This window comes from Acromyrmex echinatior, chromosome 4 (assembly GCF_024713525.1).
Source record: "Acromyrmex echinatior isolate Ae372 chromosome 4, ASM2471352v2, whole genome shotgun sequence".
In the NCBI taxonomy this organism is placed as follows: Eukaryota; Metazoa; Arthropoda; class Insecta; order Hymenoptera; family Formicidae; genus Acromyrmex; species Acromyrmex echinatior.
The window spans coordinates 8,394,726-8,418,425 of record NC_141855.1 but is presented as its reverse complement, the minus strand read 5'-3'; the positions used below and the strand labels follow the sequence as shown (position 1 = coordinate 8,418,425).

Below are 23,700 nucleotides of genomic sequence, written 5' to 3'. Positions count from 1 at the left end.
ATCAAAATATTTAATAAGTCGGGGTTCGTAGGAGAATGCCCTCTACTCTCGTTCTCTTTTAAGCTCTCAGTTTGTTCAAAGACATTACATCGTGCACATCGTACGATCGATCAAGTGTTTTTCGTAACACTCCTGTTTTTTTTATTCTCTTATCGGATTTGATGCATTAACAGTGCAAAATAATAAAAAAGTAATAATAATATAAATATGAAAGTAAAGAATACTGTTAGTCCAGTTATAGAAATTTTGTTTCGTATCTTTGGCATTTGGCCGAACACGTCGTTCGTTTTGTTACGTAGACTGTTCTGGACTGTTTCAATCGTATTCGAACAAGTTGCTCAATACCGATATATCATAAAGAATTTCCATCTAATGGAGTTTATAGAAATAGTAACCATTTTAAGTTCTGTAATGTCGTATACGATATTTTTAATTAAACTCATCATTTTTTGGTATAAACAGCGGTGAGATGCGCATTGGTGAGACACATAATATACGCACTATCAGTGAAAAATTTTGTTTTAAATATTTGATGACACTAATTATCCAAATTAATGTAATTAAATAAATTTTATATTACATCTCAATTCAACAATTACCACTTTGATCGGTTAAGTTAATTATTCGGCAATTATGAACATGAACAAGGCTGAAGACAAATTGCTGTAATAAATAAATTCTTATGCAAAAATAAAATGTGTAAACACTCATTTGTAAAGTCATTGCATAACGATAAATTTTTCATCGATGGTTTGCATAATATTCCATTGCGGCTGTTATCATGATTATGACTAAATATAAAACTATGTAGAACATTCAACAGCTTATTAACAATGATGGCAATCGACTGGGAAAAATGTTCTAGAAAGAAATTCAGCATGTTCGTGACATCGTATAATGCTAAACTGTCGGAGCGCTTTGCTAACATGACGGTGATTCTTTATTCGACAGCTGTAATTCTCTATAGCACTCACATCCTTAGGAAACACGTGGATGATGGCAATGCTTCCAATATTTCTACACGATTACTCGTTTTAGAGATGGATTTGCCATTTGACACTAATAAAAGATTCGTGTATGAATCGGTTATAATTGTTCAATTTTTTTATTTGCTGTTGTGTTCCGACGCAATCGGTTTATTAAATGCCTCACTCATAAATCTAGTAAGTTCTGTTGCGTAAGTATTATAGATATCGTTTTTATAGGTTATTTCCATTATTAATAAATATTTTTTTTTTTTATACTTTATTGAGTGGGTAAAACAGAGTAAATGCCTTAAAAAAGGTCTTTCTTTATAAATTTTTTTTAAGGTAATTATATGTCTTAGAAAGAATATGAATTGGTATATCAAATGGGTACACATTGAAGACATTCTAAGAATTTTTGTATGCTAAATATAAATATATGACAACGTTGTACAACATTAGACCTCCATGTTCAAAAAACATGGTCCATCGGCGATAAAGAACTTAAGTTGTAATAATTTGAAATGAAAATTTCTTAAAAATTTCGAATTTGTGAGTGTAATTTCAGTTGAGCGTAATGATTTTTTAAAATAATTCTTTTTTTCAAAATGGCAGCGGTTTAAAAAAAATTTTAATTTTATTATATTTGGGGGCCTCTTAAACATCTTGCCCTTCAAAAACTAAAAATTAATAAAAAAAATCCCTACTCTTAACTGAAACTATTCATTTTATGAAGCTACTGTTCAATGCTGAGGCTCATCTGTCGAAAATTGTTCGAGTTATACATGCCGTCAGTTGAAAAAAAGTAGTTTTGAAAAAAAATGCATTTAAAGTTTTGGTATTGATTATTTAATAGAAATCTATATATCTATCTATTTATTTTTCTCTATCTATCTATTTATCTATTTATCTATCTATCTATTACTTGCGCACAACTTCTTTCTTATCAGATGCGTACCTTATAGCACTGTATGTGTGTGTGTGTGTGTGTGTTCCCGTTTGCTACACTCATATATCTCGAGAAATACTTCGAATTTCATAGAAACTTTTTAAAAGCAATGGCAATTTTTTTAAAAGAGTATTTTTTAGACATTAATTTTTTGAAAAAAATAAACGTTTTTTTAAATTTTTGAAAATTTTGTGTTTTAATCTATCAATTAATTTAAACTTATTAGAATATTTAATTATTGTCTATATTATAAAAAATAATTTATAGGCTACTCTGACTTATGCTGCTTTTTGAATTTTAAAAGATTTTGTACTCTCTGCATCAATTAAATTTAGAAATTATATAATACTTTTTTTGCAACTTGCATTTGCATGTTAATTCTAAAAAATATACATTTTAGATATTGCATATAGGAGGTCAAATCGATATTCTTCGTCAAAACTTGATGGCAATTTTTTCGAAAAAAGAGAAGGACAATTTGAGTCATTTTATGATAAAGAAAATAATCAAGAAACATCAGAATATTATCACCTTTTCACAGCACATCGAAGATTTGTATTCGTACATTGCGATGGTACTCTTCGTATCGGATACTCTAATTATTTGCTGTTTGGGTTTTACAATTGTCGCAGTAAGTATTAGAATTTTATTTAATTCCATAATAAAAAGAAATATACGCTATAGGAATCGCTGTTGAATTTGTAAAATAAAAGAGCATTATTTTGTGCTTTTAATTATTCAGTATTTTGTTACCTTTTCGTTACTTTTAGAATATTCCTTAATATTTCAGTCAATCGGTGGATCCGATGTTTTGAAAAATATAACTAGGACCCTCTTATTTTATCTCGTTATGAATATGGAGGCGTTTATATTTTGTTTTGGTGGAGAATATTTGAGCGCTAAGGTTAGACACTAGGATAGATATATTAATTACTATGTCTTAAGTATAATATTATAGAATTATTTTTATAAAAACACAAACACACACACACACACACATACACAGAATACACATGTACACAATTATGTATATTACACAGAGTATTGCATTATAATTGTTCCAGACAAGTATTTTGAAAAATACGTAAAAAATACGAAAAAATTATTTTAGATGAAAAAATTGTTTTGAAAGAACGTATTTTGGTCACATTGTTTTTTTTAGATATAGAGTGTCTCACGTAACTGTGATCACGATTTTTCCGGCACTTTCGATGATTTGACAAAAATTAGTTCGGATAAAAGTTAATCAGTTTTCAATTGACTACAAATTGCAATATTAAAAATTTGCAAAATACTCTTTTTTAGAATTTCAGTTTTGCCTGAAACACTTTTTTGCGTATTTTTCTAAAAATATGTAAATCTTACATATTTTTCCAAATATTTGTCAATTAATTTGGCAAACCTTGTATATATAAATGTTACAAAATTAATTATTTAACAGAGTAAAAGCATCGGAGATGCTGCCTACGCTTCCCATTGGTACGAATCAGGTCCTAGAAATAGTCGAATTATATTGTTTTTGATAATGAGATCGCAAATACAATTAACGATTACAATTGGAAAGATAATGAATTTGTCCTTGGAACGATTTACTAGTGTAAGTTTATTTCAAATTTGTTTTATACGTATAGTCTAGTACAAATTTTATGCAAATGATTATTTTACCCATAATTATCTATATTAAGTAAAAAGTGTGTTTGCTCTTCTTAAAATATAAGTAAAATATTGATATCCATTAATTTTTGTTACATAAATACATACACACATACATACAGAGTATAATTAAAAAGAGACAAACTTTGTGAGCAAGTTTTCACTACCAAAACTAAAAAAAATTAAGAAGTTCGTTATGGATATTTCTAATTTAATTTCTAATTTAATCGTAATTGACTATCTTATATTATAGTTAAAGTATAAAAGCGCAAAGTATAAAAAATTCACGTATGTGGCAGCTGAGTACAGATTAATATATTCAGTACAGTTGTAGTCTCTTACGCAAGTATAAACATATCTGTACGTTACTAAGATATTTGCATATTTCGACTTACTTTTATGCTTGACTAATTGCTCTATCCTATATTATTTTTAATATGTATATTGATTAATAAGAAATAATATTTATTCCAATATTCTCATTACTACATACTAAAATGAGTCCAATGCTAAACAAAAAAAATCATTTTTTACATAAATACTGAATTTAAATATTTAATTTTTACGTACATTGATATGTTATAATATTTAAATAATATTTTTACAGATTATAAAAGCTTCAATTTCTTATATATCCGTCCTACTTGCAATTTAATGAAGTGGTTTTACATTTTATTTATATTACATTTTTAATGAATGTTAACAGTGTTGTCAGCGTATTACTATTCATTTATTAAAAAATTTGCACACACACATATTATATAAATAGTGACAATAATCGTCGCAGAATTACTTACCATTTTCTTCCACCTCTTACACACTTGCATGTGTGTATGTATTGGTCGAGAGTAAGAATAAATTTGAGACGATAAATCGATAATCCTAGACACGCAATGTTTATTAAATGAGATCAAACAATACAATCCCGTGCTGCTTTCCTCTCTCGCACCTGACATTGTTCGCACTTTGTGATTTGCGACAATTTTCCTTTTATTTTTTAATGATATTCCATTCGAACATTGTGTATACTTGATGCGCATGGCATTTTGTCTCACAATTTATTGCTGTTGTGTTATCCTGTCATGAAATAGATAAAGAAGGAAAGAAAAGAGACAAAGGAAGAAAAAATTTTTTAATTTTTCGTTTCTTGTTGATGATTTCGTAATTGTAATCTTAATCGTAATCGTAATCGTAATGATTCGTAATCATAAATCTATAATTATAGTTGAATATCTTATATACATATATATATATATATATATATATATATATGTATATATATTTGGTATATTTGGTAAATATTCGCTAATGATTACATCAGTTATAAGTACTAAAGTTATTGATTCACTTTTAGAATATTCTAGTTTTATTGATAATCAAAATTCTGATTAATATAATCAAAATTTTCTGGTTAGTCTATTTCTGAAACCAGAAATTTTTTTCAGTGACAGAAAACTTGAAAAGTTTCGTTCAGCTCACATGACAACGAACATATAGCTGATCAATCATATCGCGTTTTGAATGTAATTATGTCTTCACACTGCCACCGAGTCGTAGTGATATATATGTAGTTTTGATCTAATTTTGCCTAATACGAGGAATAACTTTAATATATCAACTGCTTCGTTTGGGTACTTATCTTGAGGATAGAATTATTCTTCAACAGCAATAATTCATCCTACACAAGCTCATGATGATAACGCAATTTTTTCACTATCTAATAAAAGGATGCTCGATTGACTAAACGCTTTAATCATGACATTGATAAGATTTATTGCTAAAGGTTAAAATAATTTTACATGGAGTAATCATCGTCAATATATTTTCGATCATAAATCTTATTAATTCAGATACAGATAAAACTTTACATTAATTTTGTAAGCTAAAATTTAAGTTGTTTAAATTAATTTTGCAACAATATTACATAATTTATTGCTATAATAAAATAATGTAAAAGAAAAAGACATGTAAATTTTTTTGGCTCATAATAAATTAAAATTTTATCTTTTTTACAGATTTTACTTTTTATATTCTATAATAAATATTCATTATCTATGAATATTCTAGTATTATATGTATATATATATATATATATATATATATATATATATATAAAATAATATAAAAATATATTTAAAATAACTTTTACGTCAAAGATTACTTATGTATCTTTCTTCCAGTTCAACTTGTTTATACATGTATATATGTCTTAGTTTCCCGATAGTTATTTATAAAGTGTGCTATAAGGTTTATTTCAATATATATTATTTTTATTATTATATAATATTATTTTTGTTTCGCTGCTAATTTTTAGATATTTTATATTAGATCAAATTAATTCTTCTCTACTGGAACTCTCTACAGTTGATAAATTTTTTTTTGTAAAAAAGAAAACATGCACTGTTAAATCAGAATCACACATATGGATATCTTATAAATATTATAAGTTTACTTTATATATAAAAAATGTTGGGAGTCTTAATATTTACATCACTGCAATTTATATGTAGAATACTTTAATCATTTGCTTCGTAGAAATTGTTACTGTTATCATGAGTCAAATTAAGAAGTCAAGAAAATTAATTCTTATAATAATTAATTAATTCTTATAATAATTTCATGATTTTTAGTAGCCAAATATATATTATTTAGAAAGCTGCTGAGAGAGAGAGAGAGAAAGAGAAAAGAGAGAGAAGAGAAAAGACAAAAAAAAGTTTAGAATATAATTTTTGATTAAAAGTAATAAAAACTATTAATACTAAACTGAAATATTAAAAAGATATACAATTGAATTTTATATAAGAAAAGTGTTCCACAACATTGCATTAAATAATATTCTATAATATGATTCTCTATAATAATATTAAAAAAAGAAGAATTTCGATTTTATAGAATAATGATAATCGCATAGTTTAAAGGATAAAGATATGAAAAAAATGTACAGAATATTAATGCAAATAATGTTGCAGTCAATAAACGTTTCCATAATATTGGTGAAGAGTGTACTGTTTTACATCATCATGAATCTCGAGATGTTCAGTTTTTGCTTGATCGAATTACTATAAAGGTATAATATTAAATTATATTCAACAACTCGATTTTGTAATCTATTTTAAAGTAGTCTACGAATATGTAATGTTTTAGCTTGGTAACAAGATATTTAATTAATATTTGTCCTATAAACTTTAATTTTAATAACGAAGCATATATAATATTTAAATTTTTATATTTAAACCAATTTAACTGTAGTTACGTAGGAATTAACGACGGTTGGCTTTTGTTATATATAACATATAGCTTGACAGCTTTAATTCTTTTGTCATGTTTATGTAACGTGTAAATTGGGTTCGTAACAGTAAATAATTAGAAAAGCTATTTTCATTTGACCTTTAGAATTACATATCTTCAATGCGGCTTATAAATCTCTTTGATACAATATACACGTGAACGAAAGTTGAACGATATCATTTCTGATTTGAGTTCGCAAAAATATGATTAATAAAACTATAATTGAAAAAGTTATGGATCTGCCATTGAATTTTAACAATGTAATCAAAAGAAAACTCCATTATATTTGTTATATTTTTGAAAGTATTTTTATCCATTCTCCATAATTATTATAATTACAGATTGTAAAATCATCGGCGTCCTATCCATATCTGTGTTGCTGACCATGTCCTGGAAAAAAATTAATTATGTTTAATTATAAAAAAATTTAAACATCAATATTTAGAAACTATTTAAAAAAATAATATTTATAGTCCTATATTTCACATTCTGTCTTGTCTTTCGCTATTTCTTATCATCTCATCGTCATTTTGCATTTCTCATATCTATATGTACGCTATGTGAAAAACAAACATACATTTTTTTAGTATTTTATTCTATTTTGTTTTTAATTATTTATTTTCCCTAACACATTTTACTACATATATTTATCATATTTACAATTTTTTCTTGACTCTCTTATTCTACTAATGTCTTTAGTATAATTTGTTTCTCTCTCTCTCTCTCTCTCTCTCTCTCTCTCTCTCTCTCTCTCTTTCTCTCTCTCTATTTTTTGTCTTTTTTTCTCCATCACATTCACACATACTTTCATATTTCTTAGTCTTTTCTACATATAACCTGTGTTTATCTTCTCTGTTATTCACTTTTTTTTTTTATTTTTCGACGCCTACATTTCTCCAACAACTTATTTTTGCCTAAAAATATTTCAGCATTCCTGTTGTTCTTAATACCCTATTGTACCTCAGTTCTCTCATTTTTATTTTTCCTTTATACATCTCTGTCTCTTTCTTCTTCGCCATTTCTTCCATAAGTCTCCTTTTTTTTCATAATCATATGTTATTTTTCTCGCTAAATAAATAATAATATTTAATGTTACAATTAATTTTATTTGTTTTAATATAAATTTGTCTTTTACGCCATGAGAAATAATTAGCAGATTGTAGAATTTAATTAAATTATGATTCTGCTTTTGCTCTATCAAAATAAAATAAGATTTTATATATTATTTCTTTTTTTAAATAAGTATTAAAAGTATAATTAAATATTATAATTTAGAATTTTGCATACAAGTTAAAATTCATAAAAATTTATATTTTGATGTTACTTACTGCTCTGTCGTCTGTTATATACGTCAAGTGCTTGAATGTGCGCTTTCGTTGAAAACCAGAATAAACTCGGAAGAAAAATCAATAACTCGAAATATACACAAAGTTGTGTTAAATGAAGTCGAACAAAGTGAACTTATGATTCTCTCTCTCTCTCTCTCTCTCTCTCTCTCTCTCTCTCTCTTCCCGTGCTCACTCATTATTCTTTTTGCTTCGAGTTCCATCGATTTCCATTCAGACTATATATTTTCTGAGCGCATAGCGTCTTGTATTATACGAAGCGACAAATAGAGAGAAGGAAGGTGAAGATTCGGTGAGTTGTAAATTTCTTTTTCTTCGCTTTTCTTTTTCTCTGGTTTTCTCGTGTCTTAAAGCATATAATCATAACCACGATCGATGCTCTTTGTTTTCTTCGAACATGCGATTTTCACGCAGTTTGAAATTTTTTCTTATGATCCCCATTATAAATTTAATACTTGCATTTGCGTTTAAGTGTTGCTTATCTATGTCTGCTTGAATTTTTAAAGCAAATCGCTCACTCCTGCATTGGTCTGTAGAGTTATTATATTGATTTAAAGGATATTTTCTTAGTATTTTTTTTTCTTACGAGAGTTAACAGGAAAGATACAGCAATTGCGTATGTAATTTAAACGCACACCGCAAATATTTAATGACTGTGAGGAGATCAAAATGTGTTCTTTTTTTTTACTTCACTTTCACTTAGAATTTTTCAATTTGTACCGAGACGGTCAGTTTTACACATCGTACGATTGATCAGCTTTATACGATTTAGTAACTGACTCTTCAGTAATACAAATTATATATATATTTCTGTAAAAGGAGATGAAAATACAGTAAATTAATATAACAAGTTGGAAAGGAAAAAAGTATGAAACAAACACCTACAAGCACTATCAACCGAACCATAGAAATTCCGCTTCGCATTTTTGGTATCTGGCCAGGTTCACCGTACATTTCATTTTGTAGACTGTTTTGGACGATTGCACTTGTAGTTACTCAATCTTTACAATATCGATATATTATTTTACACTTACACACTGTCGATCTTTCCGATTTGATGGATGGTTTAAGTGCAACCTTGAGTTTTAGTCAATTTTCTTCTAAACTCATCATTTTCTGGTTCAATCAACGGTAAGACACAAATAACTATAATTTAAATGCTAAAAAGATATTAATATTTTTATAATTTATATTTTTATAAAAAAAGGCACTATATTATTTTTAATCATATTTGTGCACAATTATACACACATGCAGAAAATTAATATTTTTTTTATTATTATGAGATAATAGATAAAATCACTTATAGAACATTCGATAAGATATTGACGATGATGGCGATGGACTGGAAAAAAAATAGCGCTGCTGATTTTAGTACACGTGTGAGAACAAACAAAGCTATTCTATCACAGAATTTCGCTAAAACCGTCTTTGGTATCTTCTCGATAGCCATAACATTATATACCGCTAGCGTTTTTACTTTTGATACGAATAATCTAGAAGAGACTGACCTATCCATGCGACCACTTATTTTAAAGATGGACTTTCCATTCAATAGTAATACACAATTTGTTTATGGATTGGTATTAGTTACACAATTCTTTTGCACAGTGCTATGTGGCTGCACTGTTGTCATGCTAAACGTTCTCCTCGTTGTCTTGGTAAGTTGAAACTGACTTGAAAAGAATTGTTAAAAAATTTTTAATTTAATTGTTGCGTCCACTTTAATATATCGCAATGTTCTCTAGAATTATAAAATTATTGCGATTATATACAAAATGTCAAGCTGCAATCACACTTTTAAAATCTTTTAGGTATTACATTTAGATGGCCAAATAGAGATTCTCAGTAAATGGTTCACAAAAATCATTTCAAAGCAAAACGGACACAGGCTGAATTTAGCAATAATAAGGAAAATAATTGAAAAACATCAGAGTATTATTATCTTTTCAAAAAGAATTGAAAATTTGTATTCCGATATTGCGTTGATTCTGTTCGTGTCAGATAGTTTGATTATATGTTGCATCGGTTTTGTACTGGTTACGGTAAGTAATTATGATGAGTGTTTCCAGTAGACAAAAAATGTTTTGAAACATTCCAACAACATAACAGCAACGTCGCTAGAATGTTTCAAAATATTTCTATATATATGATATATATATATATATATATATATATATATATACTATATATATCATATATATAGAAATATTAAATAATATTATTAAATAATATTATTACTAAATATGATTTTTAATATTCTTAAGTCAATTGGAAGGCCTAATGCTGCTACGATTATAATGAAGTCTCTTGGATTTTACCTTATAATGAATTTTGAGGTATTCATGTTTTGTTTTGCTGGAGAATATTTAAGTTCTAAGGTTAATATTAACGTCTATAATATATTATTAATAAATGAACTGTTAATTTTCCTCTTTGCTTATATAATTTTCTGGTACATAGAGTAGAGCAATTGGAGACGCTGCATACGATTCCCGTTGGTATCAATGCAGATTTCAAGACAGCCAGATTATTTTATTCTTGATAATGAGATCGCAAAATCAGTTGACGATTACAGTTGGGAAATTTATGAATCTTTCCCTCGAACGATATGTCAGTGTAAGAATGCTATCAAAATATTTTTGTACTGTAAAAATTACAATTCCTTCTTAAATATATAATGTGGTAAATATGTTATTATATGTACCATATTATATATTTACAGTCTCACTATTATTTATAATAGTACAGTTTTTACAATAAATTACATTTCACATACATCTTTTACATTATCTGCATTTTTATATATCGATTTAGTGACAAGTGCATAATATTGTTATAGATTCTAAAAGCTTCAGCATCTTACGTATCAGTTATGTTAGCGGTGTATTAACAACAAAGATACGAGTGCTTAACATAATAGCTATGATATAGTAATTTATGATTGTTAAATCTGATTATTATATATAAAGAATATGCACGTATTGAATAAAAATCGCGTTTTGCTGAATCACTGTAATATTTGTTTTACTTTTATTATTTGAATGATTCGGGCAAGTGCATATAAATATAAAGTGCGTAAATCAGTAATATGAATTAATTTATAATGTTAATTGTAAAATTGATATTAAATTTCTATTTATTTACCTGAGAGAGATATGTTATAAGTAACAAAGAATCATACAATCGAGTAATTTACATATATGATACTTAATAATTTTATTTTATTTCTTAGTGCCTTATACTTCTATATTTTTAATTTTATCGAGACTTTAGAGCAAGTTTGATTTCGATGTACAATCGCCTACAATCCATGACGTTTCATATGGCACTTTGAATTATTAAAGTAAATAAGTTACGTATGCGTAGTAACTGTCTTACATGAAAAATATTCATTGACAAGTGGTTTTCTTTCTTCAAAGGTGATTGTTTGTGAGAAGTTAAAACTCTATAAATAAATAATATTTTGTGCACAATTACTTGGTCATTTCTTTATATTTTTCTCTCGAATATTTTTTCTTTAAATCTAAAGACTTAAGATCGCATCTTGCTAGCAGATATATATATCTTGTATATACATCGTATAGATTACTACATATCATTACATATTTATGCAAATTATTCGCGAATGCATAGTCTACACTGAACAGAACGTGAGACGACTCTGACCATTCCCTTTTTTTTTAAATTATAAGAGGTTGCTTCTCCGTGCACACGCAGTACAATACAAATATTTAATGAACAACCGTCATTGGTCAATCTCCCAAGGGCTGTTCGATTCATGTCGTTCTTAGAATTCCAGTCTTCACGTAAATCTACATCAAACCGTGGAAAACATAATTTCAGCCAGAACACACATGTTTCTTATACTGAGAGAGTATTCCTGGATTTTGATGCACTGACTTGTACATAGAAAGATAAAAAGTTATGAGAAGCAATCGTACGATCAATCGCACAGTAGAACTTATGCTCATCATGTTCGGTGTCTGGCCAGGTATACCATGCGTTATACTCTACAGAGTGTTTTGGATGATTACGCTAGCAATTAATCAATTCTTCCACTACTCGTACTTTGTAACGCATTTCCATTTCGACAATCTTTTCGACTTGATGGACTGTCTGAGTAGTTTTTTGGTAACAGTAAAACTAACTGTTAAGCTTATTATTTTCTCGTTGAAACAACGGTAAGCGATAATTAATCAATTAAATAATTAAAATTTTGTAAAAAATAACGTGAAAATACGTTGTAACTGTTCTAAAATATATTTGAACATTTATAGAAAATTTATAGAAATCTTGACAATGATGGCAGAAGACTGGAACGATTGCGACAACGATGACGTTGCGTTGCGCGAAACGATAGGCAAAACGAAATTATCAAGTCGTATTTGTAATGGATTAATTATTCTTCATACAATTGCCACGTTTGCATACGCCATTGGTATCCTCCTGGCCGACGCCGATGTCACCGATCGAACGGTTGAACTTCCCTTCATGATAAAAATGGAATATCCCTTCGTTATAGACACGCAACGCAAGTACAGTCTGGTATTAGTTACGCAGTTCGTTTTCGTAATGGTGTGCAGTTGGGGAGCTGGTTTATTCAACGCTCTGTTTCTAACACTGGTAACCTGCACCTACATTAGCAAGTATCATAAGCAAAATATAATTATATTTGTAATTAATAATACTGTAAATCTGTAATTAGCATAAATATTAAGATAAATTCGAGAAATAAATATTCATAAGATTTAATTCGCTCTCGTTCGGTTTATTATATTTATTTCTTATAAAAATATTTCTATTATTTAAAAGTAAAACAAATAATTGTAATCACATTGTTCTAAATGACCGAATCTTTATTAGTAGACCCTACACGTGGGCAGTCAAATGAACATTCTGCTTTGCTGGTTGACGAAACTTGGATCCAAAGACATCGAAAACAAGCATGATTCATTCGTTACTGTCACGACGAAAATCATTCAAAAGCATCAAAAAATTATCAATCTTTCAGAGAACGTTGAAAATCTCTATTCATACATCGCTTTGCTTCACTTCACATTAAATATAGTGATGATTTGCTCATTAGCATTTCTTATTGTGACTGTGAGTAAAGTTATTTACATTTCAAATATAAAAATACGCATTCAACCTTAGAATCAATTGCATTAGTTAATTTTTTATACAGTGATCTCTGTTGCATATCTGTATATCGGATTCTTTAATTTATTATATAAATCTCTATTTATAATAAATTGAAATAACTGTTTGTGTGTTGAATACTTTTATTTTCATTCTACATCAACATTGTAGGCAATCGGCACTCCCGATGCCACTGAACAAATAGTGAGATCTCTTTTATTTTATGTTGTAACGAACCTCGAAGCGTTTATATTTTGCTTCGCTGGAGAATATCTGAGCAATAAGGTTAGGAACGGAAGATAATTGTGATTGCAATAAAAGGGTTGTATAGATAATCTATTTTGTGGTTTTGATATTATTATTATAGAGAAAAATACTAAAAGATTTCTTTTTTTATTATTTCTATCTTCATAGAGCAAAGCGATCGGAAATGCAGCATATAATTCTACCTGGTACGATATGAAAGCTAAGGATAGTCGTGTTCTATTATTTATAATTTTAAGATCTCAAAGACAATTGAAGCTTACGGCGGGCAAGATGACAGTTCTTTCCTTTGAGTGCTTTACAAATGTAAGATATATGTATAATAATTAAAAGAAAAAAATTTTTTAATTTTTTAGTATACAAAACATGAACATAGTTACTTACAATTTATTTTTGTGATTCAGCGAATAATATTATATATTGTTCAGAAAAAGATAGAAACTTTTCTGTTATACTAATTTTTTATATGTATATACAGATGTATTCTCTTCCCCTGCTTCAAAAACACATTTCAACAAATTAAGTTTTCCAAAAAGGAAATATTTTTCAACTTGACTGAAAATTATTAATCAAGACATATCGGCAAAAAGAATATATACTTTTAATCAAATTTTCTGTATTAAATTATTATTTTTTATAATTTTTTACTGTTATTACGATTGTAATTTTCACAACCTTTAAAAATCTACCTTTTTTGAATTGTGACGATTTTGATATAATTTTTTTTAATGAAGTTAAGTTAAATCATACTTAATAAATGAGCATAATGTTTATTAAACTCAATCATAATAACTCAAAAATCACATTTTTTAGTCGTACATCTATTGAAATAAAACAACGATATGTATGATAATAATGCATATACATTTTTCTTCATTATTGATGATATTAATATTGTTATAGATTATGAAAGCTTCAGGATCGTATTTATCGGTACTACTGGCAATGAAATAAACGTCGCAATATCTCTTATGTAACTAATGCTTTGTGACAGTCGCCTGAAGTAACAAACCAAGTGATCAAATAAATATCAACATTTTTAATTAGAAAAATTAGAACATAATGTACATGTACATATAAATATATATTAATATGTACATAATAAACATTTTTTAAATATATACTTTTATACCAACGCAATATAATTATTAAGTGTATATAGAAAATTGTAACACAGAAATCATGATATTTCTTTCGTTAATGTGAGAAATATCATGTGTTTTGACATCGTTTCTAGAACTCACAACTGCTCATTTCTTCAACATACTTTCGTATATAAAATACCATTCTCACACCAATTGTTTGGTGAGATCTACACAGTTTATACTTGTTGATTTCTTGTAAAACACTAGCGTACACAAATACGCTGCAAACTGCTTTGTGCATCGAAAATACTTATACATTAACACTGCACTTAAGTTTCTTTGTTGCTTCTCTGCTGCTTTGAAGCATGAATTTCAAAACTTTTCCGGAATGTGTGTTGAAGTCCGATTGACCATCAGATGCATACGTTGCGTTCATATTCGCACGAATTATTGCATATTTAAACTGTATAATATGCAATTACATTACCAGTATCTAAGAGAAGGAGAAATTAACCTACGTTTTCTCTTTCTCCTTATATCGACATTGTGAAAAGCTACGATAAGTATATGCGAGCGAGGGCTGCATGATGAAAATATTTAATGAGATACTCTCATTGGCTGATAATAGTAGAGAGCGCCCATTTGATGATCTCGATGGACCTCCCAGTTTTTATGAAGTTATTCTAGAATATATATCAAGGTCTCATTGGAAAATATTGAGTGGGAAATATTAAATACTGAACAAGAAAGAAAAATAGAAGAAGAGAGAATACAATTCTTTTTTCTATGAAAAAACATCTCGCGTAAAAAGCGAAAAGAAATAAGGGATTATAAGGTGTAAAAGTATAATTAATCGTACGTTAAAGTTAACGCTCACTCTGTGCAATATATGGCCACAACGCATTATAATCTGCAGAGCGTATTGGATTATCGCATTAATAATAGATGATATTTGTCACTGTCATTATTTTTTACTATATTCTAATCTTTTTGGCTTGATGGATTATTTTAGTAGTATCTTAGCACAAGCAAAAATGACAATTAAGTTGATTATATTCTGGTTGAATAAACAGTAAGTATAAATGCTACACAGTAAATAATTTGCATATACAAGATATCTGAAAATTTGCGCATTTGGAATACAGAACATGATATTTTATGCTAAAACAAACAACTTTTTCCTTTAGCAAAATTGCGTCCGATAAATAATTTTTGCGATTATTTGTCAACTTGCTTTCCTGCAAAAACTATTTATCGGACGTAATTTTGCTAAAGAAAAAAATTGTTTTTGTGCTAAAATAAATAACCTTTTCCAACAATAGAATTATATTCAATAAATAATTTTTGCGTTTACTCATATAACTTCAACCTGCTCTTCTGCAAAAACTACTTGTCAGACGCAATTTTATAAAAGGAAAAAGTTGTTTGTTTTAACATAAAGTATCATCCTGTACTCAAAATGTGCAAATTTTAAGACGCCCTGTATATTCCAAAGTAAATTCCATTATTTTCTGTTATTAACTTTTATATTACAATCAATATATAGTTAAATAAATAAATAAATTATTTAATAATCATTATTTGTTATACAAATATTTGTTTCTTTTTAATTTCTGACAAAATACGTGTTAACAAATTTTGTACACATTTTATTTTGCCAAAATGTAAAAAGAATTATAATAGAAAATTAAAATATTTAAAGAAAGTAATATAAATAAAGTAATAAAAATAAATAAAAATTTGTTTATATAATTATGTGTAATAGCATTTTATACAATAGTACTATATACTTCTCCAAATATACAAACTTTTGTGTGTTTTCACATTTTTTCCACAGTTCGGCAGAGAATAATTAAATTAATATTTGTAGAAAATTCTTTGAGATCTTGACAATGATGGCAGAAGACTGGAATGATTGCACTGGCAATAACATCAATATGCGTGAAACGGCGTGCAAAGCTAAATTATCGGATCGTATCACTAATGGGATGTTCACTCTCCATACGTTAAGTATTGTTGGATACAGTATTGGCGTTCTCTTGGTTGATATTGATGTCACCAAGCAATCCAAACTACCTCTCCTCTTAAAAGTGGAAGTTCCTGTCAACATAAACACAAAATGCGCATATAAAATGTTCTTGACCATGCAATTCGTACATCTCATCATGTGCAGCTGTGGAATGTGGGTATATATTGAATGCCTTGCTCTTAACTTTGGTAAGCTGCAGCGTTTGCAAAATATACTTCTCATTTATAAGTAATACATATTAATAATTATAAAAATAATTGCTAATTAATATTGTCTTACATAATACTTTTTTTCGTTATTTAATGTATTAATTTCATTGATAGACACAATGTATAAATTTTATTTTTAGACTTTTGTATGTAGTCAGATGGATATTCTATGTTGCTGGTTAAATGAACTTGTGCTATGAAGAAATGAAGGATGCGAGTCTATCGCAGGCACAATGACCAGAATTATTCGCAAGCATCAAAGAATCATTAATTTTTCGGAATACATTGAGGATTTATACACATACATCGCGTTAGTGCAATTTACAACGAACAGTATCCTGGTTTGCTCTTTGGGATTTCTCATTATAACGGCGAGTGAAAACATCAAGTATTACACATAATAATAAATATTACATTTTATAAAATTAAACATAAATTTTTATTGCAAAATAAACTTTTTTAGTTAGAGTGACGTAGAAATCTATTCATAATTTTGAAACGTATTTAATAATTGCTACTTTAATATTGCAGGCAATTGACTCGATGCAATGGAGTACATTGTACGATCTCTTTTATTTTACACCGTAACGAATCTCGAATCATTTATATTTTGTTACGCAGGAGAATATATAAAAAAGATTAGGCATGAGGAAAAAGTTATGACAATAATCAATAACGATTACTTTGAAATTGTTAAAAAAGAAATTATAATACATATTAGGGTAATCTCTTTTAACAATTTTTAACTTTTTAGAGTAAAGCTGTCGAAAAAATACGGCGTACAATTTCGCCTGATACGAAATAAAAATAATCATAGTTTAATATTACGAGCGCAAAAGCAATTGACACTTACAGTTGAAAAAATGATAGATCTTCTTGGAATCTTTTACAAGTGCAAAACTTATACCTAGCACACAAAATAATTTTTTAAATTTGTAAATATTTTATACCAATACTTAAGACGCATTTTTCTTGGCGACAAAATTATAATCTCCTAAAATATTAATTTTTAATTAATATTTTATAATTAATATTTTATAATAACAAATGTTCATACTTTATTATAAATCATGATAGCATCACGATCATATTTATCAGTAGTGCTGGCTATGCAATAAGCATAGTCGAATATTTGAAGATTTTTATATAATAGCCGTGAAACATATATCGCATAAATATAAATATATATTCACTAGTAATAGAGAAATGCATATAGTATGACATATATTTTTGTAGCATAAATAATAATATAATTTAGAATATTTTAAAATATTCATAATAATCTACAGAGGAATATAAAATAAATCATTTTTTTAACGTTATTACAGCACCTTAGACTTCTATTTCCTAAGAATTGCAAAATAATCATATTATATTCTATTATATTATATCATATCAATATTTTATATAAGTCAATAATGTTTTTAGTCAATAATCAAATTAAATTAATGAAAATTATAGCAACCCAATGTGACTTGTGTGTCCATGTCTAGTTTTACACATTTTTAGAAAAAATATTTTAAAAATAGTTAAATAATTGGATATATGTAACAAGTTGAAATATATTAGGTGTTGGAATTAATTCGTAGCGTTTTACAAGTGATGGGAAGTACTTTCATTAATGTATTTTTTAATGCTCATGTGAAATAAATAACATTCTTTCATTAAAAACGCTACGAATTAATTCCAACACCTAATATTATAACAAATTAAAAACGAAGAGTATGAAACAAACATCTATCAAACATTCTATCCGAACCGTAGAAATTCCGCATTTTTGGTATCTGGCCAGGTTCACCATACATTCCATTTTGTAGACTGTTTTGGACGATTGTATTCGTGGTTATTCGATCTTTACAATATCGATATATTATTTTGCACTTACACACTGTCGATCTCTTCGATATGATGGATGGTTTAAGTGCAACCTTGAGATTTAGCTAATTTTCTTCTAAACTCATCATTTTCAATCAACAGACAAAAATAGCTATAATTTGCTAGAAATATATTAATTATATTTTTATAAAAAAAGCATTATATTATTTTTAATCATATTATTTATGCACAACATTATACAAATTCCTGCATATATAGTAGCTCAACAAAATTAATTTTTTTTTAATATTATATTGTGATAATTGATAAAATCGCTTATATAATAGAACAATAAGATATTGATGGCGATGGACTGGAAGAAAAATATGTCGTTAGTACACGTGTGAGAACAAACAAAGTCATTCTATCACAGAATTTCGCTAAAACCGGTATTTTCTCGATAGTCATAACATTATATACCGCTAATGATTTCACTTTTAATACGAGTAATCTAGAAGACATTGACATATCCATGTGACCGCTTATACTAAAGATGGACTTTCCATTCAATAGCAATACACGATTTGTTTATGGATTGCTATTAATTACATAATTCTTTTGCACAGTGCTATGTAGCTGCACTGTTGTCATGCTAAACGTTCTCCTCGTTGTCTTGGTAAGTTGAAACTGTCTTGAAAAGTATTGTTTCAAAATTTTTTATTTTAATTGTTGCGTCTACCTTGACTAATATATTGCAAAGTTCTCTGGAATTATAAAATTACTGCGATTATATACAAAATGTTAAGATGAAATCACACACTCGAAATCTTTTTTAGTTATTATGTTTAACTGGTTCTACCATATTATATATTTACAATTCCACACCTATTATTTATAATAGTACAGTTTTTACAATTACATTTCAAATACATTTTTAACACTGCATTTTTATATATCAATTTAATGACAAATGCATAATATTGTTATAGATTCTAAAAGCTTCAGCATCAGTTATGCTAGCGTTATATTGACAACAAAGATACGAGTGCTTAACATAATAGCTATGATATAGTAATTTATGATTGCTAAATCTGATTATTTTATATATATATATATATATATATATATATATATATATAAAGAATATGCACATATTAAATAAAAATCGTATTTTGCTTAATCATCATAATATTTGTTTTACTTTTATTATTGGAACGATTCGTGCAAGTGCACATGAATGTGCGTGCAAATCAGTAATATGAATTAATTCATAATGTTATTTGAAAAATTGATATCAAATTCTCTTTATTTATCTGAGAAAAATATGTTACAGATAACTAAAATTCAAAGAATCGTATGATTGAGTAATTTACATATATACTTAATAATTTTATTTTATTTCTTAATACCTTATATTTATATATTTTTAATTTTACCGAGACTTTAGAGCAAGTTTGATTTCGATGTGCAATCGCCTACAATCCGTGACATTTCATGCGGCTCTGAATTATTAAAGTAAGTTACGTATGCGCAGTAACTGTCTTACGTGAAAAATATTCATCGACAAGTGGTTTTCTTTCTTCAAAGGTGATTGTTTGTGAGAAGTTAAAACTCTATAAATAAATAATATTTTGTGCACAATTACTAGTGCACAATTTTCTTTATATTTTCCTCTCGAATTTTTTCTGTCCTTTAGATCTTAAGACTTTCCCAAGATCGCGTCTTGCTAGCAGAAGTATATACATCGTATATAGATTACTACATATCATTATATATTTATGCAAATTATTCGCGAGTACATTGTCTGCACTGAACAAAATGTGAGACGACTCTTACCATTCCCTTTTTTTTAAATTATGTACAAGAGATTGCTTCTTCGTGCGCATGTAGCACAATAAAAATATTTAATGAACAATCGTCATTGGTCAATCTCCCAAGGGCTGTTCATATCGTTTCTAGAATTCCAGTCTTCATGTAAATTTTCTACAACGTACATCAAACTGTGGAAAACATAATTTCAGTCAATATATACATGTTTCTTATACTTAGAGAGTATTCCTGAATTTTAATGCACTAACTTGTACATAGAAAGACAAAAAGTTATGAGGAGTAATCGTACGATCAATCGCACAGTAGAATTTATGCTCACCATGTTCGGTGTCTGGCCAGGTATATCATGCGTTATATTCTACAGAGTGTTTTGGATGATTACGCTAGCAATTAATCAATTCTTCCACTACTCATACTTTGTAACGCATTTTCATTTCGACAATCTTTTCGACTTGATGGACTGTCTGAGTAGTTTTTTGGCGCATGTAAAACTAACCATTAAACTTATTATTTTCTCATTGAAACAACGGTAAGCGACAATTAATCAATTAAATAATTAAATTTTGTTAAAAAATAATGTGAAAATACGCTGCAACTGTTCTAAAATATCCAATTGTTTATAGAAAATTCGTCGAAATCTTGACAACAATGGCGGAAGATTGGAATGATTGTAACAACGAAAACGTTGCGTTACGCGAAACGGTAGACAAAACGAAACTATCGAGTCGTATTTGTAATGGATTAATTATTCTTCATACAATCGCCGCGTTTTCATATGTCATTGGTATCCTCCTGACCGATGTCGACGTCACCGATCGAACGGTTGAACTCCCTCTCATGATGAAAATGGAATATCCCTTCGTTATAGACACGCAACGCAAGTACAATCTGGTATTAGTTACGCAGTTCGTTTTCGTGATGGTGTGCAGTTGGGGAGCTGGTTTATTCAACGCTCTGTTTCTAACACTGGTAACCTGCACCTACATAAGCAAGTATCATAAGCAAAATATAATTGTATTTGTAATTAATAATACTGTAAATCTGTAATTAGCATAAATATTAGGATAAACTCGAAAATTAAATATTCTTTTAATTCATTCTCGTACGGTTTATTGTATTCATTTCTCATAACAATATTTTTATTATTTAGAAGTTTAACTAATAATTGAAATTAATCACATGATTCTAAATAACAGAATCTTTATTAGACTCTACACGTGGGCAGTCAAATAAACATCCTGCTTTGCTGGTTGTCGAAACTTGGATCCAAAGACATCAAAAACAAGCATGATTCGTTCGTTACTGTCACGACGAAAATCATTCGAAAGCATCAAAAAATTATCAATCTTTCGGAGAACGTTGAAAATCTCTATACATACATCGCTTTGCTTCAATTCACATCAAATATACTGATGATTTGCTCATTAGCATTTCTTATTGTGACTGTGAGTAAAGTTATTTAAATTTCATATATAAAAATACACATTCAATCTTAGAATCAATTGCATTAGTCAATTTTTTATACAATGTTGTCTGTTGCGTATCTATATTATACCGCATTATTTAATTTATTATATAATAAATCACTATTTATAATAAATTGAAATAACTGTCCGTTGAATACGTTTATTTTCATTCTATATCTACATTGTAGGCAATCGGCAGTCCCGATGCCACTGAACAAATAGTGAGGTCTCTTTTATTTTACGCTGTAACGAATCTCGAAGCATTTATATTCTGCTTCGCTGGAGAATATCTGAACAATAAGGTTAGCAACGGAAAATTATTTTGATATTGCAATAAAAGGTTCTATAGATAATTTAACGTTTTGTGGTATTGATATCAATATTATAGAGAGAAATATTAAAAAATTTCTATTATTATTTCTATCTTTATAGAGCAAAGCAATCGGAAATGCAGCGTACAATTATTCTGCCTGGTACGACATGAAAGCTAAGGATAGTCGTGTTTTATTATTTATAATTTTAAGATCTCAAAGACAATTGAATCTTACGGCGGGCAAGATGACAGTTCTTTCCTTTGAGTGCTTTACAAATGTAAGATATATGTGTAACAAATAAAGAAAAAAAATTTTTAATTTCTTGATATACAATAACATAGTTACCTATAATATGTTTTTATTATCCAGCAGCAAATAATATTATTATTATTCAGTTAGATAGAGTATCATAAGCAAAATATAATTATATTTGTAATTAATACCCCACTAAATATTAGGATAAACTCGAAAATGAAATATTCAGGTTTAATTCATTCTCGTGCGGTTTACTGTATTCTTCTACTGTATTTCTGTACTTCTCATAACAATATTTTTATTATTTAGAAGTTTAATGAATAATTGTAATCACATGGTCTTAAATAACAGAAAACTTTTCGGTTATACTAATTTTTTGTATATGTATAGATGTATCTCTTTCTTTTATCAAAAGTGAAACATATCAACAAATTAAATTTCCAAAAAGGAAATATTTTTCAACACTTGATAGTAAAGTATTCATTAATCAAATCATATCGGCAAAAATATATACACTTAGGTGTTCAAATTTTCTGTATTAAAGTAAATTTTTTAATAACAGTTGTAATTTTTATAACTAATCTACGTTTTTCAATTGCGATCGGATTTTAACACTTTTGAAATTAAGTTAGATCACTTTTAATAAATAAAAGCCTAATGTTTACTCAACTCTTTCATAATAACTCAAAAATTACATTTTTGAAATGTATATGTTTGAAATAAAATAACGATATGTCTGATAATAATGCATACATATTTTTCTTCGTCACTAATGATATTCACTGTTTTAGATTATGAAGGCTTCAGGATCGTATTTATCGGTACTACTGGCAATGAAATAAATGTTACAGTATCTGTTATGTAACTACTTTCTTAAGTGACAGTTGCATGAAAAAACTAAGTGATTAAATAATAATCGACGTATTTAATTAGAAAAATTAGAACATAATGTATATGTACATATAAATATATATTAATATATATATAAATATTTTCTAAATATATATTTGTAGATCAATACAAAATAATTATTAACTATATATGGAAAATTGTACACGGAAGTCATGATATTTTTTTCGTTAGTATGAGA

General features: G+C 27.7%; 5 protein-coding genes and 2 long non-coding RNA genes across 18 annotated transcripts in view; 5 read left to right on the top strand and 2 right to left on the bottom strand.

The window, feature by feature from the left end:
- Position 1: 1 nt before the first annotated feature.
- Positions 2-7,256, top strand: LOC105152547 (4-vinylanisole receptor-like). Of its 6 annotated transcripts, none has more exons than XM_087405472.1 (7): positions 2-464; positions 812-1,177; positions 2,328-2,545; positions 2,685-2,818; positions 3,356-3,511; positions 6,537-6,634; positions 7,197-7,256. In XM_087405472.1, exons 1-6 carry the CDS (start codon positions 208-210, stop codon positions 6,630-6,632), a joined length of 1,227 nt encoding a protein of 408 aa, XP_087261598.1. In that variant the 5' UTR covers positions 2-207; the 3' UTR covers positions 6,633-6,634; positions 7,197-7,256. The 6 variants fall into 6 exon arrangements, with proteins under 6 accessions (XP_087261598.1, XP_087261599.1, XP_087261601.1 ...); XM_087405473.1 differs by lacking the exons at positions 6,537-6,634; positions 7,197-7,256 and adding exons at positions 3,821-3,927; positions 4,175-4,447 and having other exon boundaries at positions 21-464; XM_087405474.1 differs by having other exon boundaries at positions 40-464; positions 812-1,163; positions 2,315-2,545; positions 2,705-2,818.
- On the bottom strand, positions 7,136-8,814 carry LOC147909920 (uncharacterized). Its single transcript, XR_015544838.1, has 3 exons — positions 8,184-8,814; positions 7,816-7,923; positions 7,136-7,245 (listed from the first exon to the last, which is right to left on the bottom strand). It is a non-coding gene; the product is annotated as an uncharacterized LOC147909920 (long non-coding RNA).
- An 88-nt stretch (positions 8,815-8,902) lies between these two features.
- On the top strand, positions 8,903-11,677 carry LOC147909919 (odorant receptor 4-like). Of its 4 annotated transcripts, none has more exons than XM_087405507.1 (6): positions 8,909-9,067; positions 9,168-9,332; positions 9,511-9,862; positions 10,016-10,246; positions 10,469-10,582; positions 10,665-11,037. In XM_087405507.1, exons 2-6 carry the CDS (start codon positions 9,259-9,261, stop codon positions 10,872-10,874), a joined length of 981 nt encoding a protein of 326 aa, XP_087261633.1. In that variant the 5' UTR covers positions 8,909-9,067; positions 9,168-9,258; the 3' UTR covers positions 10,875-11,037. The 4 variants fall into 4 exon arrangements, with proteins under 4 accessions (XP_087261632.1, XP_087261630.1, XP_087261633.1 ...); XM_087405505.1 differs by adding an exon at positions 11,044-11,677 and having other exon boundaries at positions 8,910-9,332; positions 10,665-10,820; XM_087405506.1 differs by having other exon boundaries at positions 8,903-9,332; positions 10,469-10,540.
- Positions 11,678-11,833: 156 nt separating this feature from the next.
- LOC105152449 (odorant receptor 45a-like) lies at positions 11,834-14,728 on the top strand. The gene is made up of 6 exons (XM_011066757.2): positions 11,834-12,385; positions 12,482-12,827; positions 13,071-13,307; positions 13,515-13,628; positions 13,758-13,913; positions 14,511-14,728. Exons 1-6 carry the CDS (start codon positions 12,129-12,131, stop codon positions 14,559-14,561), a joined length of 1,161 nt encoding a protein of 386 aa, XP_011065059.2. The 5' UTR covers positions 11,834-12,128; the 3' UTR covers positions 14,562-14,728.
- A 557-nt stretch (positions 14,729-15,285) lies between these two features.
- The window catches only part of LOC147909913 (uncharacterized), a 32,527-nt gene continuing 24,112 nt past the window's right edge, over positions 15,286-23,700 (bottom strand). The window contains exons 1-5 of one of the 3 annotated variants that reach the window (XR_015544845.1): positions 20,155-20,242; positions 18,690-19,509; positions 17,784-17,924; positions 15,570-16,792; positions 15,286-15,375 (exon numbers count right to left, since the gene is read on the bottom strand). This is a non-coding gene — a long non-coding RNA (uncharacterized LOC147909913). Of the gene's footprint in view, positions 15,376-15,569; positions 16,793-17,783; positions 17,925-18,689; positions 19,510-20,154; positions 20,746-20,894; positions 20,986-23,700 lie in introns of those variants that run through there. The other 2 variants (XR_015544843.1, XR_015544844.1) reach the window with 2 other exon arrangements.
- Positions 15,682-17,809, top strand: LOC147909918 (uncharacterized). 2 transcript variants are annotated; one of them, XM_087405563.1, is made up of 4 exons: positions 15,682-15,764; positions 16,563-16,909; positions 17,071-17,301; positions 17,462-17,809. In XM_087405563.1, exons 1-3 carry the CDS (start codon positions 15,691-15,693, stop codon positions 17,082-17,084), a joined length of 435 nt encoding a protein of 144 aa, XP_087261689.1. In that variant the 5' UTR covers positions 15,682-15,690; the 3' UTR covers positions 17,085-17,301; positions 17,462-17,809. The 2 variants fall into 2 exon arrangements, with proteins under 2 accessions (XP_087261689.1, XP_087261688.1); XM_087405562.1 differs by having other exon boundaries at positions 16,563-17,301.
- On the top strand, positions 20,745-23,599 carry LOC105152548 (odorant receptor 45a-like). The gene is made up of 6 exons (XM_011066908.2): positions 20,745-21,104; positions 21,199-21,544; positions 21,784-22,020; positions 22,230-22,343; positions 22,474-22,632; positions 23,402-23,599. The coding sequence occupies exons 1-6, from the start codon at positions 20,848-20,850 to the stop codon at positions 23,450-23,452; spliced, it is 1,164 nt and encodes a 387-aa protein (XP_011065210.2). The 5' UTR covers positions 20,745-20,847; the 3' UTR covers positions 23,453-23,599.